At 37.0% G+C, this 20,489-nt stretch overlaps 2 protein-coding genes across 4 annotated transcripts; both read right to left on the bottom strand.

Annotated features, from left to right (window-relative positions):
* Nucleotides 1-334: 334 nt before the first annotated feature.
* On the bottom strand, nucleotides 335-16,696 carry LOC125231040 (sodium-coupled neutral amino acid transporter 9 homolog). 3 transcript variants are annotated; one of them, XM_048136381.1, is made up of 12 exons: nucleotides 16,564-16,696; nucleotides 9,724-9,807; nucleotides 7,434-7,551; nucleotides 6,589-6,677; nucleotides 5,934-6,091; nucleotides 5,307-5,468; nucleotides 4,711-4,914; nucleotides 4,017-4,213; nucleotides 3,642-3,746; nucleotides 3,329-3,397; nucleotides 2,870-3,045; nucleotides 335-1,749 (listed from the first exon to the last, which is right to left on the bottom strand). In XM_048136381.1, the coding sequence occupies exons 1-12, from the start codon at nucleotides 16,647-16,649 to the stop codon at nucleotides 1,578-1,580; spliced, it is 1,620 nt and encodes a 539-aa protein (XP_047992338.1). In that variant the 5' UTR covers nucleotides 16,650-16,696; the 3' UTR covers nucleotides 335-1,577. The 3 variants fall into 3 exon arrangements, with proteins under 3 accessions (XP_047992338.1, XP_047992339.1, XP_047992340.1); XM_048136382.1 differs by lacking the exon at nucleotides 16,564-16,696 and adding an exon at nucleotides 10,082-10,301; XM_048136383.1 differs by lacking the exons at nucleotides 9,724-9,807; nucleotides 16,564-16,696 and adding exons at nucleotides 8,518-8,563; nucleotides 9,140-9,203.
* Nucleotides 16,697-17,461: 765 nt separating this feature from the next.
* Nucleotides 17,462-19,886, bottom strand: LOC125231041 (cytochrome c oxidase copper chaperone). The gene is made up of 2 exons (XM_048136384.1): nucleotides 19,669-19,886; nucleotides 17,462-18,675 (listed from the first exon to the last, which is right to left on the bottom strand). Exons 1-2 carry the CDS (start codon nucleotides 19,791-19,793, stop codon nucleotides 18,591-18,593), a joined length of 210 nt encoding a protein of 69 aa, XP_047992341.1. The 5' UTR covers nucleotides 19,794-19,886; the 3' UTR covers nucleotides 17,462-18,590.
* Between the last annotated feature and the right edge of the window lie 603 nt (nucleotides 19,887-20,489).

The raw sequence follows: 20,489 nt of genomic DNA, 5'->3' as shown, positions 1-20,489 counted from the left end.
ACAGTTTCGTTTTCTTTCAACCTTATTTGCCAAGAGTGGCACTGAAGCTTTAGTAGTTTCATGTGCTCTGCCTACCCCTTTAGGGGAAACAGGCGTGATTGTATGTATGTTATAAGTGTTATAACAGATTTTATCACATATTAAATATTTGTTTTGAAAGATTTTATTGATGTGAATGAAATACGCTAATTAATTACTTGTACAGTGTTTTGGGTGATTTAATGTTTTAAAATGTGTAACATTAAGGCACAAAAATTGCAATATTAAATAAAATCCATGTTACCAAAGGAATTATATTGTTTTGAATGTTATTTTATAAAATAAAATAAGTACACATGTTTATTTATTTTTCTTTATTTTTCAATACAAATCTCATCCTTTAGTGTTATAAAATATGACTAGACGGGATAGTTTCCAAGTTTCTTTCTATTTTTAGATATCATAATATTTGTTATTAAGACACGAAGGTGTGAAAATAAGTCATTGTACTTAATATATAATTTATTTTAAATTAATATCTAACTAAATAATAGTTTTACACGAAATTTACTTCACAAATGAATCACAATTAATTCAATCATAGTTACTATAATTTGTGTAATCTAATTTTGCACCGATTTTAATTGAAATAACTAACAAAATTCATAAACATCATGCATGTTTTCAAATACATACAGTGAGCTGCGAAATTGCATGGACAAATTATGAATGAATTCATTGATAAATTCGCCATGCACTTTTGCAATTCATTGTACATTTGAAATCGTTAATTCGTCACAAATGACATGCAAAGTTCTCTTGGCCATCTAAAAATAAGTAAACATCCATACACCAGTTTTCTTACAAATGCGCTTAGTACTTTCCTAGACGCCTTCACTTCATTTTCTAAGTACTGTACTTCTTGTCAATAGATGTCGCGACGAACGAAAAGTCTAATGTGGAATAATTTTCAGAACACTTAAGAAAATATTAATGAAGTGTGTACGCGCTCTGACCTTATTTATTTAGATATTGGTCAGAAAACAGTCAATACAAAAGTCACTTGAAATTGAGTTAGAGTCTGACACTATCGTTAGATGTCGCTGGAGTAACTCTAATAGGCCGAAATGGTGTGAATATTTGCAGACTTTAGGTAAAGATATAGCTAAAACAAATGGCAAAGCATTACTAATGATCTAAATGTGCTGACTTGTCCACTTTTAAATAGGCGAGACGACTAAAAAAAACTAATTAGTCCGTCAGTTAGATTGTAAAAGAATTTTAGACACGTATTTTTTTCTTTTTTCTCGTAAACGAAAAATAACGACGGTACAGTGCGTTGAAGTTTCGCGTGACGTCACGCCTAGGTACAATTGTCACTTAGAAGTGACGACCCAAGCCGCCCTCCGGAACTTTGATGCTCTATATCTTTGTATTTTTTCATTAATTAGAAAAAGCGAAAATTGTGTGTTCAGTATTTTTGGACGATCTTACTGACGGACTAAACAGAATGCCATTTTTTATGTAGTCGTCATCCCTATTAGTTGTAAGCCTAGCTAGATACAATTTGTTATAGCGTCCTCACTTTACACTAAGCGTCACTCCTTTATAAAAAACTGCATGACCAAATTGACGACGCCGAACGCGACAATAAGGAAGTATAACAACAGTTTCCAATAGGTCAGTTTTCCACGAAGCTGCAGAGACCTGACTTGCAGGATGGAGGGAAGCGCGAAGACGTGTACTAGACCGCTCACCGCTCCTGTGTATCTGAAACAGATTACAATATGATAGGTGTCGCTAGTGGTGAATTTAGAATTTGTGGAGATAGGTGTGGGACAGCAGGATAAAGCTAGGAACAAATTATGGGTCGCGTCCATGGACGAGCGTCCAATTGTGCAAAAAGTCGTAAGCCGTGGACGTGGCCTTTAGCGCACGAACGTCCGGACGTCATCTGGCGAGCTGGATATTTTATGACTGTGCACACTTATCAGCCGCGTCCGCCTAAGTGCGTTTTCACATTATCCGAACCGATATCGGATGTCGGAAGGATTTCAATAGAAAAAATCCAAGATGGCGCCTGTAATGTATGGGATATCGGTCCGACATCCGATATCGGATCGGATAATGTGAAAACGCACTAATGTGTTCCTAGCTTAATGGTTGACAATTGTTAATTTTGCTACTTGCCGATAGATGTCGACTACGATAATAATATAACCTGCTATGGAATGAGGAGGCGCACTCAAAGGTTATGACAGATGGCGCCACCCTATTAGTCCATTGCACAGATAAAAAATTTCATAAGAGCGAGAAGTTATTTTTTTTTTCTCTTACACATATGAATGACAGTGACATGCCTGGGCACTTGCACAGGCGCCGCCTGGCGGGAGAAAATGTCAGTGTGCCTCCTCATTACGTTTTCAACTGGCATTCAAGTGACAAAATCTCGCGTTCGAGATTCAGAAATCGTCCCCCTGAGGCCCGGTTTTTTAAATTCGATTATTCGCTTTTGTGCATTTCGTTCATGAATATCTCCACTACTAGTATTAGTATTAGTAGTAGTAATACACTTTATTGTACAAAAATAAAAATAACGCACACATCATTTGTACAAAGATGAACTTATCCCATTAAGGGATTTCTTCCAGTTAACCGTAGAGCAGTTCTATTAGTAGAGAAATTCTACTAATAGGATTAAAAACGAGTAGTAATTGTTACTAGATTCCAAAATACAAGCGCTGGTTTTCTTTTTTTTCAAAAATAGCTTTTCATCTTTTTCCGAATGGCGAAATCGTGCGTTTGAGATTCAAAAATCGGTCCCCTCATGAAGGAGACTGGAGTCTCGTGTTATTCATATATTGGTTATAGCCTGAAATATATATCTCACCTAATAATAGTCCCTATATTAGGACATAGACAGGCCACAGTGACACACATAGCCACGATGACAATATTTATGCCGATAGTGAATTTCATGCGTGCTTTATTCGCGTTGCTGATCGGCAGGAGAAGCAGCGCTTCGGAACGAAGCATATAGGCAACCAGCGGGTACACAGTTATAACCTGAAATATAAACACATTTTCGGAAATAGGTACACGGTACGGTAAAAACTTGGGATAGCGACAGAGTAGAAACAGAAAATATTACTAAGTACTTACGAATAAAATTCTGTCGTGTTTTTTTAAAGAATCTTTTAATGCACACCTTTTAGTATAACAATTTATGTTATGATACAAGATCTATGAGAACATGAAATATTAAAACAATTTGACACAAATTCAGAATTTTGCTTTCTATTTTAAACTAGGACATGTCCATTCCTTTATAATAATTATTTAAACTTACTTGAAATAGCAGAAGCGCCCGCGCCACTGCAGTCATAGTGTCATGCATTTCGAAGTTATTCAATATATTCTGTAAACAAAAATACGATCGAGACACAGAATACATATTAGTACAAGTATCAAGAACAAAATACAAACACTAGGTAAGGTACCAAGTGATCGACACACTAATGACCGACAGAGGGCGCCCCTTGTCACGTATCACATTGACTTAAGATTGAAAAGATGATAATGCCCAATAGATGTCGCATTTATTAGTTATGATTTTAGTATTCTGCAAAAGGAAATGACTAAAAACAGGTTACGTCACTTACGTCTTCAATACAGGACTTGGCAAGAGGGAAGCATATGTAAAACACTGCGCCCACTAAGAGATACGTCATGGTTACTAGCACAAAGGCTATCGTCAAATCCCGCCCCTGAAAAAATATAAAAAAACTGAGTTCAAATAAACTACTGCATGGTCATAAAGAAATAAGTAAAGAAAACAGTGCTAACTGTGGAATACAGTCGACATCTAGCGGCGAGTACTGACAATAGATGTCCGTATTAGACTGTAGAAGAATATTGTGTATGTACGAACGAAAGAGTGCTGAGCATGCCGCTCAAACCTGCTCTGCTCCACATTAATACGTCTAATCGTTCAGCTACTAACGCCATCTAGTGACACATATATGTAATGTACTCACGTTTTTCTCCTGCCGTTCGTTATTACTCATAATAGTGATGATGATATTGTGTATATAGAACGAAAGCGCCAGCATCCCGCTCAAAACAGCCGCGTCCGTGCTCGCAGGGACCTCCCCTGGCGTCGGGGCTACGTTGACGCCCCAGCCCCAGCCTTTTACTATCACGAATATCAGTAGGTAGACCACGGAGAGGGTTCCTGCGAAGGAATAATTGTGTCACAACACAAGGGAGCCAATTGACATATGTTTAATGAATAAAGCAAAGAATTTAAAAAAAATCCTGAAGGATTTAAGTTTCAAAGCCAATGCATAGTCATTTTGCTGCCACTGCTTTTAAAGCATCCAAAGGAACATCAAAAGACAAGTATGTAGTTCCGCATTAAAAGGCACTGTAACGTAGTTGCTCAGGAAGTAAGGAAGCCTCTTTAACGGATGTCTTCGAAAAACCTAGTAGCGCCATCTAGTGACGGATAGAAGTACTACAAGAAAAAACATTGTCAAAGAATTAAACTTGGTTAAAAAGGACACGTTGCTAAAATTGAGGAGCGGGAAAACAAGTAGTGCCACATAAAAAGGCACTGATATGCAAGTAAATAAGGAAGTCTCTCTAACGATGTCTTTGAGAAACCTAGTATCGCTATCTATCGACAGATTAGTAGTACTACAAGAAAGTAGTTTTATGGATATGACTTACCTAGTGAATTAAACTTGGTGAAGAAAGACACATTGCTAAAATTGAGCAACGGGAAAACGAGTAGTGCCACATAAAAAGGCACCGTGGTGTGGAGTCCCCAGTAGCTGGAATCGTGTGGCTCGGGTATGAGGAGCGACCCGTTGATGCCCGCTTGCTTTGGACAGAGCAGCGCTGTTGGGTAGGTCGCGTTTGGACTGGAAAGATCTGTGGAATATAAATATATAAATATAAATATAAAATCTGATATAGGTGTTATAATAAATACGTTTCTTTCTAAGTAGGCACTAATAGTGATTACCGTTGGCGTCATATCTAACAATATAATGACGTTCAATGGTCCAATCTCTCATAATCTCTGTCTGATTAAGTAAATAGCGAGCAATCATGAAAATAAAACTAATTTGCAAAGGCAAAAAGTGGGATAATTTAGTGGATACCTCAATAAAAGACCCAATTTGTCAGTAGGCACGACGCGACATTCAAATATTCCATTGGTAATCAACACTGCGCGCGCATTTTTTTAATTTACCTCCATTTTTGTTTAACAAGTTTGTTATGCCAGAGTACGAGTAAGAATTGATAGTTTAATGACTCACCTGCTAAGTAATTGACGGTGAAGTAGAGGAAGTTAGTGATCAGTATCCAATACACTACGTTGGCGCCCAGAAGTACCAGTAAGCTGAAACCGTGCGCCACGCGCGCCGCCCACGGCCCGAGGAGGGACAGGCATAGAGCTGGGACCTCACACGTCACTGTGCCTGTCGAAATATATATATAGAAGCGTTCTGATCTTAAGCGTAGAAGTTTAGTACGTTGTTAGACTTTACACTGGGACTTCTGATTGAGAAACTGTCAGAAGACAAATAGCGCGCCCACTCCCTTGACTTGCATGCTACATTTGGCCTAATTATGTAGGTCGCAAATGCTTTACAAACAAACTAGATGTCACCCCGCCCAATGTTCAAAGTTGATAGTTCATAGGATTGACCGCTCTTCTTCATTAGTCTTTCTTCCATCGGCAACACTGTTAGCTGTACATTTGTAATCCTTATTACAAGGGCATAAAGTCTAACGACGGTTAGTTAAGGGTGTTACTGTTGAACATAGTCACTGCTTCAGCACCAATTGTCTCTATTTCGCTTGTCGAATTCCAAATCTAGGTTGAAGATCCCCCTCAAAACTTTCCCCAACACAAGTTCAAAGATTGCTTCCGATATACTTACCATGATGTTTATTAACTCTGAGCAGCACATACGCCGTGTATAAACACAAAGCGGACATAAAAGCGACCAGTACCAGTGCTGCGGGCAAACCAGCGCGCTCCACGCCCCAAGCCATGGTCAGCAGGGAGGAACCCATCACTGTGTTCCATACTGAAAAACTGAAGAAGAAATACATTTTAGAGGCATTTCAAAAATGGTATTTGACGACTTTGGTAACACCCTATATAGGTAATAATAGGTATATACATATACGTAGGTATTATCATAGAGAATAAGTAAGGAAAGTGTTGTAACTCCATACAGCAGTAAATGCGAGTTATCAATCACGCGTCAAATAGCGTAAAAGTACCACTACTCGACACTAGGTGTCAACAAGTGTCTCTTCTGCCAAAAAAATATTATTACAACTTATACAATATTAACAAGCAGAAGGGATTGAAAACAGAATACTGATTAATACTAATACTATTGTAATATTAGCTAAAAATTGTTGAGCATTAGACTTTTCATTCGTCGCGACTCGCGACATCTATTGACAAGTAGCAATACTGATAATTTAGGCTATTTGAATTAGTGCGATAAATCTATGGGTAAATATTAAACTTATATTATTTATTTTGGGTCATATACAAATTTATGATTTATTTATACTTACATTGTAACTAGAGAACTTTGTTTTTTAGAGTCTACTTTGATTGAATTGTCTATATTCTTCTTATATTCATAAATTGTGTTTGTCGGGTCCTGGAAATAAAAAAAAAAGCTATGGTAACTAAACATTCATACTAAATACTTAATAAGTTATTCACTAAGTTCACGACATGATGCCCTCATTTCGTTGGCTCTTCCAAGTTAAATAGTATGGTGTCAGTAGTTCCAACGGTCGCCGCTAGCATTCATATAACACTTGCCCATTTTAAGTTGGCGTATATTTCTGACAACCAGCGCCACTCCTTCATACACGTTTCCAGTACACAGTAAACATAACTATACATCAAGGACGATTTAATACCGCGGGACAGACAAAACCCATACAAAAAAGCGTACCCCTGAAATCTATGGGCCTTTTAGGCTTAAATTAGATGGCGCTGTTTCGCAGCCTAGAAGTGGCAAAAATAATATTTTCCCCAAATATTTTTACTATAAAATGATAATGATATTAATGTGACTGTGTTAAGGCGACTGTGGGATTGGGTTAAATTGTGGCGTGGGCGAGAGGCTGGCAACCTGTCACTGCAATGTCACAGTTTCGTTTTCTTTCAACCCCTTATTTGCCAAGAGTGGCACTGAAGCTTTAGTAGTTTCATGTGCTCTGCCTACCCCTTTATGGGATACAGGCGTGATTGTATGTATGTATGTATGTATATTAATGTGAAAACGCACTCGGGGTAGTTATGATAGTATTTAATAGGGTGGCGCTAAAAAATCGAGGTAGGTACGATTCTTAGCATGAAAATTTTAAATCCTATACATATAAATCATCCTTGGTTTTGAACTAACCGGATTATGTGTGATAGTCTTGTAGGGCGGCTGGGCCGACCCCAGCAAGGGCGCCGCCTCCACCCGCGCCATACTTTCCCTGAAGTTAACTGTCTCGACGCTCACGCTACTCCCTGATCTGTAAATTAAAGTTGATAACTTTATTTTCACCACACCAACTGTTTAGGCTTACTTTGCTATTCGAAAACAGATAGCAAAATTGCATTTTATCCACAAGAGTGCAAAGTAATTTCATGATGGATTTGATTTAATTTGATGTTTCATATAGTTAGTATTTTGTTAGTGTTGGTGTGGTGAAAAATTTGTGTTTCACCCGGTGGCAAAGTTTGTTTAACCTTCGTGCCTTGAAACCCTCTCAACGCTCAAGATTCCACTTTTTTAAACCACTCGCTACGCTCGCGGTTCAATATTGGCACGTGCGGTTAAACAACAACTTTGCCCCCTTGTAAAACAAATAACTATTCTCCAGCTTTAAGTAAAAAGCAGCTTTAAGTATATTTGTTACGTGAGTATTATAACAATGTTCACTAATGAGATGACGGGTGATAGAGATAGAGATATATGGAAGAGGAAGACACGCTGCGCCGACCGCCGACCCCAAGTGGCTGGGATAAGGGCAAGAGGATGACGATGAACAATGTTCAGTACATTTCTGTGCCGTTAAGCAACTACTTGCACCTACTTGTAGATATACTAGTACTTAATATCTAAGTTATTAGGTACTTGTACTGTTAGTGCGTTTTCACATATCGGATGTAGGAAGTATATTTCTATGGCAAACATCAAATATTGCGGCTTAAATATATGGGATATCGGTCCTACATCCGATATCGGATCGGATAATGTGGTAACGCATAGTATGAGAGTTTTTTTGTTGTGAGCAGAGCAGTGTATCAGGGTACCTAGCTGATATGATGTAGGTTAGAACAAACTACAATTCAAATCTAGAATTACATAGAATAAACCAGCGGACACCAGAATGATAACATTTTTTTTACATTAAGAAGATAAGAGGATATATTTACTGAAATAAAAGATACCTACATTAATAAAATACATACTATAATGTTTGTAATATATTTACCATTGATAATGCGGTGGCGTAACCACATTCACTTCGTCTAATTTTTAGGGTTCCGTAGTCAACTAGGAACCCTTATAGTTTCGCCATGTCTGTCTGTCCGTCCGTCCGTCCGTCCGTCCATCCGTCCGTCCGTCCGTCCGTCCGTCCGTCCGCGGATAATCTCAGTAACTGTAAGCACTAGAAAGCTGAAATTTGGTACCAATATGTATATCAATCACGCCAACAAAAAGCAAAAATAAAAAATGGAAAAAACTGTTTTATTAGGGTACCCCCCCTACATGTAAAGTGGGGGCGGATATTTTTTTTCATTCCAACCCCAACGTGTGATATATTGTTGGATAGGTATTTAAAAATGAAGAAGGGTTTACTAAGATCGTTTTTTGATAATATCAATATTTTCGGAAATAATCGCTTCTAAAGGAAAAAAAATTGCGTCCCCCCCCCCTCTGACTTTTGAACCCTATGTTCAAAAAATATGAAAAAAATTACAATAGTAGATCTTTATAAAAACTTTCTAGGAAAATTGTTTTGAACTTGATAGGTTCAGTAGTTTTTGAGAAAAATACGGAAAACTACGGAACCCTACACTGAGCATGGCCCGACACGCTCTTGGCCGGTTTTTGAAACAAGTTTAACTTTTTACCAAAATCATAAGTATAACTTATTGACAAAACTCACTTAGTTTCTACTAGAATCTACCCTCTTCTTTACTACGACGAAGTTACTATAAATACTACACTAATATACGCAAATATTCGATTACATATACACATTTGTGTACCTACTTATACGGCTATTTAGATAAGTATGTGTTTACGTATTAATGTGTGGATCGTCGGAGATAAAGCTTTATTTTGTTGACCCAATGTTAAGGTAAGTATTTCGAAACCTTGGGTTGCATACGTTATACAATGACAATTTATTAAATTATTATTTACTTACAACAAATGACGAGAGTGTAGTTTTTAAAGAGTGGCCTAAAACTTAGGTACGAGTAAACTAAGTATATACTCACAATTAGGTATTATTTAATTTTCATTACGATCTTTTTCATGTTTCTTTTTCACCTAGGTACCTGCATTTATTTTAATTGTTTCCATGCTTACAATTTTAACAGTTCTCAGAATATAATAAACAAATAGGTAACTATTTCTTAATCTGTGCAAATAGGTAGCTATTAATAAAATTAAGTAAGAAATTACTTACGCATATGTGTAGGACAGTTGATGTTGCCTGTCGTCAAAGAAATGTTCGTCTTCAGATAGATCTGATTCTCCACTGCCAAATATTCTAAAAAAGCAAAAAAATATATGTTAAAGTATACTTGTTATTACTATGTTACCGAGTATGTTACCTATAAAAGTGACCATTTCCAAATGACTTTACAGTATTCTTTTTTTATGGGGTAGGAGGTAAACGAGCAGACAGGTCGCCTGATGGGCAGCGATCACTGCCGCCCATAACACCCTAAACACCAGAAGTGTTGAAAGTGCGTTGCCGGCCTTTAAAATGGGTGTACAGTCTTTTCTTGAAGGTGGTATCGGATAAAGATAAAAATACGTACCGAAAATACGTCAGATATGATTCCAAACAATTTTAAAACTCATTACACAGTACCTAATGGTATGCCTCACTATTTATATAAGAAATATATTAATTTATATTATAAATTTCCAAAAAAATATTAATATAACTGTTAAGTTTTATGCTCAGTCTTAGTCGATTATTCTAAGTCTAAGTCGATAATTTAAATTCCATTTAAAAAATAGTTTCAGCGTGGTCTTTCCCAGATCGGTCGATCGAATGTGCAGAGACGAAGCTCGTCAGCATTATATATGTATAATGTTTATGTATTGAGATGCATGTTTATAAACAGTCAAGTTGCTATAGCTACACAAGAAGCTAATCTGTGAGATTTATAGTTTATAGGCCAACGCTGGTTTATTGCGCAGAAATGGGTCAATGTTTTGATTAAAACAAGTGGAGTTTTAACAGTGTTGTAATAGATGTCATAAATGTTATAACACCCCGTGTGAGACCACCGTAAGTAAATGTTTTTGGTGAGACAGTGATGTAAAATTTTGCCTATGCATGATCAATAATATGATATACCTATATATCAATAAATAAATAAATATTATAGAACATTCTTACACAGATTGACTGAGGCCCACGGTAAGTTCAAGAAGGCTTGTCAGACAACGATATATATAATATATAAATACTTATATACATAGAAAACATCCATGACTCAGGAACAAATATCTTATCGGGATTCGAACCCTATTCGAACTTATATATGCTATTATTGTTCTCCGTTATGAGGTGTGTTACCACTAGTATAATCGTCAAATAACGTATGTAACTATTAACATTAAAGCTGCAGAAGCGAGGTCTCACTTTGCACCTTTAATAAACGGCTAGATTAAGGGTATTAGGTACGTGGTATTACATAATACTTAGCTCTAGAGGTCGTACCGTATAAGGACAGTGCCTTAAACACCTTACTACTTTATTATCAGTACCAAGAGTCAGGTGCAAGGCGGCTGCAACTACATCAAGGGTCAAACGACGCACAAATTGACCGATAAAGACAAATGACTCAAGGGCCGACTGGAGACATCTCCGCCACCTGCCTTGACTCCTGACTCTGGGTTCATTTTCAATACGATCCTGTCATAAGTCACGTCACACATCACACACACACACACACACACACACACACACACACACACACACACACACACACACACACACACACACACACACACGTCACATTATACACGTCATACATTATCCTTCTTCTATTGATTATCACCAGCGATTGTTAATTATCACTGTGTCGAAAAGTGTCTTAAAGACGCATGCAGCCCCGTTGTGTTCAGCCCCAATTGACATCCAATGCCAAGATCGTTAGAGCGTTTTCACATTATCCAATCCGATATCGGAGGTAGGAAGGATGTCAAATAATATACATATATATATAGGATATCGGTCCTACATCCAATATCGGATCGGATAATGTGAAAACCTCTATTTGATGCTACTCTCCGCTAACAGTAAGATAGTAAGAATACGTGGTCACTATAATTAATTCGTTTCGGCAGGGGCGGCTCACTCCGCGATTCTTTCGACGAGCTACTACAAGTCTAGTACATGTCGGCGGCCGCGAATTCGCGGCCCATTTAGTGGTGACGACCTTCGCGCGGCGCAATAGAACTCAACGGCTGCGGCTGCTCGCGTGCGGTCCGTTTGATAATGTAGGTACGAATTATGAAAGGCGGCATTTTGTGAACATCAAAGGAGTGAGCCTTCTATACTTGCACTATATATATTCTGTGGTTTCTGTTTACATGACCGAATTTTACAATATTCTTTGTATCTTAGGTTATGTTAAATATGTACGTAGGTATATATTCCGATAAAGCCAAGAATAGCATATTACAATCATATATAGAGCTCCAATATATGATCGTGAATCTATTTGCAAGACGATTAACAACAATATTATTAATTGTAATTTGGTGTATAAATAATTTGCAATCAGATGAAGCCTAGTTTCTACTTCTTATCAGTGAACAAAGACAAGTAGTAACAAAGGCAAGACATTTTTACAAGCTTTTATTCAACTTGCCTAGTTAGTATGTTAGTGTGCGCTAAAATGTAAAGCTAAATTTGACCCACTTCCCGGTTTCCGATTGAGCTGAAATTTTGCACACATATGTAAATCACGTGACAATGCAATGTTATGGTATAATGGAGCTGATCTGATGATGGAGCAGAATGCAGAAAGGTGGTCATAGGAACCCTGTTATGAAACGTCGTATCCCCATCGAGTAAGGGGTTTTTAGAAACGTCTCGGAGAGCAGTAGATGACTGTTGAAAGAAAGGTACAGTCGGCGATAAAAGCTTGTGCCATAAATGAAATTTTGCAAAATCTTATTACTTATATTAGACGTCGCCTCGTCAAGTAGGTATTAGAGGATACCTACATATGAAGATATCCTTTTAGAAGGTAGTTAGGTAGATACCTAAATCTCACCTAATGGTACCTAAGTTCCGGTGCCTATGCAGTCTAGGATGGAGTATTAAATACCTAAAATATATTTGTGGTGGGGTACGTGGGTTTAAAACAGTGAGAAAGGGGCCTATCTATTCGAAGTGCTTAAAAGGCCCCAAATTCCGGGCATGTTCATTCTGTCACAGTTTACAGGATTATATTAGTAACCCTCCATTATTAGCAACTCCTAAAGATACTTATAGACAATGAAAGCTCTGGCAACCTTCAAATCTAGGGTGAACTGGCATCTTCTGGGTGAGCTCACTCGATCGTAGGCCACGTCTTTGCCTTTGGCCAGTCTGTGACCAAGAGTAAGCCCATTTATATTTTTTTTAAAGAAGAAATGAGGAATTGGATGATTTCGGTACACACTACACAATAAATTCTAACAACATTGGCAGTCTGTTCTATTTATCGGGCTGTGCTGTATCGCACGTGCCAGATTAGGTATGCTCAAATATGAACCAATAAATTCATTACAAGAGTAATTAATTATTTCGGCCAGTTATATAGTCCTTTAGTCGAAAATCTTATCGAGGGTTTACACATTACAATCTACAAGTAGGTAGGTAGTCTACAAGTAATATATATAGGTTTTAATCAAAGACATATGTAAACTCTGTATAGACAATTACAGTCTAAGAAAAAAACTTACCTCAGAACCATATAGAAAAAGGTACGGTGGCCTAGATGGCGTTACACCTTTGGGGGACGCTCGGCTAGATGGCGCTAATATTAATATTTGACATTTTAACACATATCAAGCTAAGAATATGGGCCAAATTTTCAAACCTGAGGCACATCTCGGACACTGGCGATCAAATATATGAAAGAGGCTCGTTACTAGCACACATTCTAATCTCGTGTAGGTGAACGCGTACTATCCTTGTATGAGTGAGATATGACAAGTTGACTGTTCGCGTTTTTGACAGGCGGTAACTGTGAGGTAACCGAGAGGGGGTGGGCGGCGGTTTCAGCGGGGAGCGGGAGTGGCCATACTGTACGATAGTACTCTTTATTATACTGTGCCTGAGGTTCAAAAGTTTTAAGCTTGTGTCGAGAGATGGCAGTCTATTATGCACTGTAGATTACATATTTTACTTTGACAATAACTCTCTATAATATTACTTGATCCTCTTTGGTTTTAATTAATCCCTGCCTACTTATATATAAGCAAATATGGCTTATAATTTTTAATATGTGTAATGTATAGCTATAATTAGTACTTCCCATAAAAAAAAATTTAATTCAAAGTTATTTAGGTAATTAATCACATATGAACTTACATACAAAATAAACAGCGCAGGCTTCGTCATAGTATACAAATGTCAAGTGGGTCATTAATACAATATAATAAAAATAAATAATTAATACAAAACACAACCAAACCTAAAATAGCCCCCCCCCCTGGATCGTACCTGGCTCAAAAGTCCCCATTATTCCCGCTGCGTTTCCCCGCTGAACTGCAATGGAGACCTGTTGGACCAGATACGACCCAGAACGAGGATAGCAGCCCCTGTCTTGCAAACGACGCCCTACTTAATTCTCTGAAAAAGGAGCGAGCCTTTATTAGTACTTATTACCTATTAACAACTTCGAAAGTCCTATCGAACGATACCATGCAGGCTGCATTTTTCTCGAGAACATAGGGAATTCCCTCATTTTTGTACGAGATCATTATTTAACTTATTCGTGTAGGTACTCGTATGGGTCCTTAGAAACTGCCGACAGACAGTCGGTTTTCCTCCATTTTGACGTGATCCTTTATCTGTATGCATGAATTATCGCTGCACTTTCTATTGATTTATTAATTGACACGTAAACTGCGACATATGATATGATGACGAAACTCTAATCGATATTTCGTCATCCTAAATGTTTACTGTATTTATAGATGGAGTTAAATCTATGTAATTTGCTTATATAAGTTAACTATTTACCTAGTGTCTGGCTAAATATATTCGATGTACAGGAGTACCTATAAACTCCTTGGCGCTATACGTCTTTACTTCTAGGTACTTAAGAGTTATATGAGTAACATAAAATAATTTTAACTATTGAAGTGGGCGAGTCCGACTCGCACTTGTCCGGTTTTTCTTAATATTTTAAAAGGCCCATCTAGACTATCTAGGGATCATCCACATATTACGTCACACCAAATTTCAGGTTTTGGACCCCTCCCCCCCCCTATGTCACACTTTTTTGTATCCCTTTAACAGGGATCGTCACATTAAGTATGACCCCCCCCCCCCCCCCTTACACTGTGACGTAATATATGGATGACGCCCTAGAGTAGATGATGGATGATGATATTGATGATGATTATTGGGAAATTGACAAGAAAAACAACTTCTCCAGAAAACAATAGTTATTTGTTATACAAGGGGGCAAAGTTGTATTTTAACGCCGAGTGTGGAATTGAAAAACGAGCAAGTGAAAGGATTCTATAGTTGAACCACGAGCGAAGCGAGTGGTTCGAGAATAGAATCCTGAACTTGCGAGTTTTTTAACACACGAGAAGTAAAATACATTTGCACCCGAGTGTAACACAAAACTTTTCCCCTCACTATAGCGAGGAAACTACAACGCAAAAAATGCGTTTATCACTGCTTTCAGTAGTTCCACAGGTGGTAAATCATCTTTATTACTAGATTCACCTACTCGTATCAATTTTAAAGCAGTTAATTTGACTTTATTCAAGGTCAAATTACTTTACCCACTAGTGGATAAAATGCGTTTTTACCCGCTGGTATTAAAGGACAAAACACGTGTTTCCGAGCTAGTGAGGGGAAAAACATATAAACGAATTGATAACATCCTCCTTTTGCGCTGTCTGACATGCACAGGACTTTAATCTCATAATCGTTTACACTATGTTTTACACGTAGGTAGGCACATATATGTATAGCATTTTTACCTATAACCAAAGAGGATCGAGTATTATAGAGAGTTACTGTCAAAGTAAAATGTGTTAAAATGTCAAATATTAATTATTAGGGCCATCTAACCGAGCGTTCCCCAAAGGTGCCCAAAGGTGTAACGCCATCTAGGCCACCGTAACTTTTTCTCTAGGGTTTTGAGGTACCTACGTTTTTTTCTTAGACTTTATCCGTCTGTACGGAGTTACATATGTCTTTGCCTATAACCAACAAGTAGGTATAACGATTTCCTATTTTAAAAAAAATTACAGTTAAATCAACCTATCTCAAAAACTATAAGAGATACTTTGATCAAACCAAAAATCGTTGAAAGAGTTAATTAGCATGCATCACCTCTATTTTTTTTAGAATTTTATACCCCGTAGTTATAAAAATAGAGGGGGGGGGACATACTTTTTACGACTTTGAGAGCTGATATCTCAAAAACCGTTCACTTTAAGAAAAATGTTTTTTAGAAAACTTTATATCATTTTAAAAGACCTTTCCATTGATACCCCACACGGGTATGTAGATCGAAAAAAAAATTTTCACCCCTCAGTTACATGTATGGGGGGCCCCACCCCCAATTCTTTTTTTTACTATTTAGTGTCATAATTTTGTAGCGGTTCATACAACACATATTCCCATCAAATTTCATCACTGTAGTACTTATAGTTTCCGAGTAAATCGGCTGTGACAGACGGACAGACGGACAGACGGACAGACGGACAGACGGACATGACGAAACTATAAGGGTTCCGTTTTTGCCATTTTGGCTACGGAACCCTAATAAGTCGTTCTGTTTGGGCTTGGGTCAGGCTGTTAGAAGTATGTTCATGATATAATAAATACATATAGCTTTCCTAGTAGACTATATTTTGACAATTTTATTAAGTAGGTAATAACTTACATGTTTTTTTTATACAAATAAATTTATAGTTAGGTATTTACCAGCGCGAGCATGATGTAAAACGGGATAAAACTCACACGAATCGTCACTTAAAGGTACACAGTATCCGGCCCTATCAAGTGCCATGGTCCCTGGCCAGAAATATAACAAAAACTCACTCATAGTGGTAGTGGTCGTCAGAAGTCGAATTCCCTGAGCTCCGCGAGTCATGTCTCACGTTTCTGCGCGCGTTGATTTTGACCATCACGTGTGCCGGCCCGCGGTCAACGAGGCACTGATAATACAATGTAAAACTTCTCATTTATCTATTGTTTGTTTAGAAGAATATAGTATAGTCTGGTAGTAATTGTGTAGGAGTTAAGACCTTTTACTTGTGTTGAGGGTGGGAATGCGAATCTGAGAGGTCAATGACCTATAAAATAAGTATTAAATAACTGTTGAAATTGTTGGGTGTAGGAGATGATTTTTTATATATTATCTGTTGAGAGAGATGTCGCCTTGCCCACCTCTTTTAAAACAAAATAGAAACATTTAATAGCTTTCTTATTTTGTTTGATTTGATAGGTACAGTCACCATCATAAAGAAGTAATGACTTCTGTACCTTGTCGCTTTAAAAAATTTGATAAATTCGTATGACAATAAACACAAGACGTTAATATAACAAGGTTTAGAAATCATCACTCATTTATGCCGGTGACTGTACTTGTCTCCTCCAAGTATGTGCTCAAGGGATATTCAATGTGTGCAACTAATTTGAATACTTGGCAGGCAATCATGGTCGCGCGATAGACGATTAAACAGCAGGCCTTCCCTATCGCACTTATATAAATAGTGCGAAAGGGACGGTCTGATGTAACATCTCAATGAAGTGATAAAGGTAAGTAGTGATACTTAACTCAGCAGTACTCAACCTTATTTTACAGGATGTCATTTGCAAATTCACTTTGCTACCCAAAGCTGCAAAATCGTCTTTGGTCCTCATACAGAAGGTTGAATATGGCGGAACTAGACCTTGCAAGGAAAATACCGGGGAGTTCCAAATAATACTGTCCGAATATAACAAACAATTATTTATTTTATTTACATTAATGAAAATAAATACGTTCCTAATGCAGACTTAGTAATAAAATGGAAATAAACAGTGTCTGCATTTGCGAAGATTATGCAAAAAGTTGTCACACAATTTTTTCAATGTGAACATAACATGAAATCTAATTGACCAGAAAAAAAAACTACATCTTAGACCAAAACTACTTTTTCATAAAGCTCAAAGAATTTTGTCTGACATTCTAGTATATAACCTACATAAATGAGATTTTAAAATACTAAACTAGGTATAGCTAAAATACTAGATAATCACTCACTTTTATACTAAGTCCTTAATTTTGTTTGTATTATTTGGTTTTCAATCATAATATTTAAGTACTACAAATAAAGTTAATTAATAAAATGCAATTGTATACTGACTGATAATTTTTGTAGGGCAGTACAGGACAAAGTTAAAATCAAATATTCAAACCTGTTGCAATTTAATCCCACTTTTAGTCAGAGCTTTCCACAAAAAAAAAAAACAGATACAATAGTAATTTCTCTGTGAACTTAAATAAACTTGTGCAAACACAAACAGCTTATTATTATCAAGTTTAGATTGTTACTTACTAATATTGTAAGACTGGAACTAGGATTAATCTTTGAAGCCCGTAGTAAAGTAGAGAAAAATTAGTTACTGGTCTGATCCTTAGTGCATTTTCACATTATCCGATCCGATATCGGATGTCGGAAGGATTTCAATAGAAAAAATCCAAGATGGCGCCTGTAATGTATGGGATATCGGTCCGACATCCGATATCGGATCGGATAATGTGAAAACGCACTGAGGGTGAAGTCACATCTATCAGCACCAAGCCACATCTTGTGTATGAGAAAATGCTTGTTAGTATGAAGACGCTTATGCATCCGAAAGCTCAAAAGCATGCATGCGAATTTTCATACTAACAATTTCTCATACACAAAATGTGGCTTGATTGCTGATAATGTGACTTCACCCTTACTGTATCATCCAAAATTGGACATTTGGGTACTTCAACTGACTATATTTGCCATATATATGTGTCCTGTCAGAGTTGTATAAGGTTATTAGTCAAATATTACCAATGGAAATACCGTCTTAAAATAATATTGTTTTTAGATGTTGAAACCCAGGTATCTCATGCAGGCTTTGTGCGCTTCTATGAGATGGCCGCAGTTTTCCTCGCCCTTCTCCATTATGCTGGAAATAATAAATATTCATTTTAATTTTAAGTTTAATTAATATGCAAAGGCATGTTAATGACCAAAGTCAACCTGGCAGCGCTTTATGACTTATAAATGATGTGTTGATTGGAGGGCAATTAATGTCCTAATTTTGCAGTTACAATTTCACAGTACCATATTTAAATTAATCTACAATTCTATTTCTTTAAGTATTCTAGCACATTCTGAGACTTAACAAGTTAAAGGGTTAGAGTGTTCTATGTTATAAGGGGAGATGAGCCAACATAAAAATAACATGTTGAATTAAAATTGAATTATGTATTTATTAGGTAATAATAAGTTTAGGTATTGCATGTTTAGTTGTAGTTCACTGGTAAAAGACACCTATGTAAGTTGTGGTTACCTGTAATTAGATAAGCATCAGTTAAGACTTTTGTAACTAGATTTAAGAGCATACAAGATGTATTATCTGTTGGTAATCCTAAATAAATAAAATAAAATTATAATTAAATTAAAAATTAAACTTGTTCAAATCTGAAGAATTGGCGCATGTTGTGAATAAAGGACTTTTCATTTATCCTGACAACAGTTAAGAAACTAGATAGCAATAAGGAAGTGCGTTGAAAAGATGACAATACAATACAATACAATACAAATACTCTTTATTGCACACCTCAATACACGAAACAACATAGCAAGTATAAACAACAACTTAAGAGGTAAAACAAGAGGCGGTCTTATCGCTAAAGAGCGATCTCTTCCAGACAACCTAGGTAGTGGAGAATAATAAATTTAACCTTGTAAGTAGGTGTACTAAATGTAGACTTAGAGGAAATCTAGCACAAACTATACTACGCAAAACAACCATGACCATGTTTGGCGAATAAGTATGAACCAAATTTTAAGGCTACAGGTATTAATGAAAGTAAATTATTTCCGAATAACAAAGTATATCAATTTAACGTGATTGCATAATATAACTCGAGGTAAATAAGGAACATAACCTTACCAGGCATCTCGGACTTTCTTCGTTTCCGGGCAGGCGCAGCACGGCTTCAACTTCTTCTCCGTGGCGGCTGGTGCCGGCGCCGCTGGCATCTTGGCATCCACGGCTTTCGCGTTAGCGCTTCCCATTTTGTAGTATTATTTTAAAGTAACAAAAGTGATGCAATATAAGATAGGAGTTTGTTGAAAAACCTCACGACCTTCTCGACTTGTCTGTGACTGTCAAATTCAAGGTCATTGGTATTGACTGTTGCGTTTACGAAGTTAGCTAATCCGTAAATGCCTGATCAAATATTATAAATAAAATATTACATATAATACTTATAAAAAGTATTACTCTCATTCACCTCTTATCAGTTAATTGTACATTGCATATAATAATTTAGTATATTTATTATTTGGCAGTTTTTCAATAACCTGAATAAGTACTTTAAACTTCAAAGTAGATAGCTACCTCTACCACAGCTTTTTGAGTTGGATATGACGCAAGGCTTATTAAATCTTAATGCTATGTAATAAGGTTTAAAATAAAAAAAATGAAATAAATAGACACATTTTTGGACTAAATTCGGCATTAACATATGGCGACTCGTGACATAGCTAAGTGATAGCTAAGTAGTTCTTGTGGCATGATTTTAAGCTAAGCTTACATTATAAACCCAGAAAATAAGTTTCAAGCTAGGAACACACTACGCGGACGTCCGTCGTGAATCGACCGCGGACGGCAATCTGGACAATGGAAATACACACAACCGTGCAAACTATCGGTCGACGGACGCGGACGTGGCCTTGAGCGCACGGACGTCCGATCGAAATCTGGCTCTC

This window comes from Leguminivora glycinivorella, chromosome 11, assembly GCF_023078275.1.
Source record: "Leguminivora glycinivorella isolate SPB_JAAS2020 chromosome 11, LegGlyc_1.1, whole genome shotgun sequence".
Classification (NCBI taxonomy): Eukaryota; Metazoa; Arthropoda; class Insecta; order Lepidoptera; family Tortricidae; genus Leguminivora; species Leguminivora glycinivorella.
This window is presented reverse-complemented; position numbering and strand designations above follow the sequence as displayed.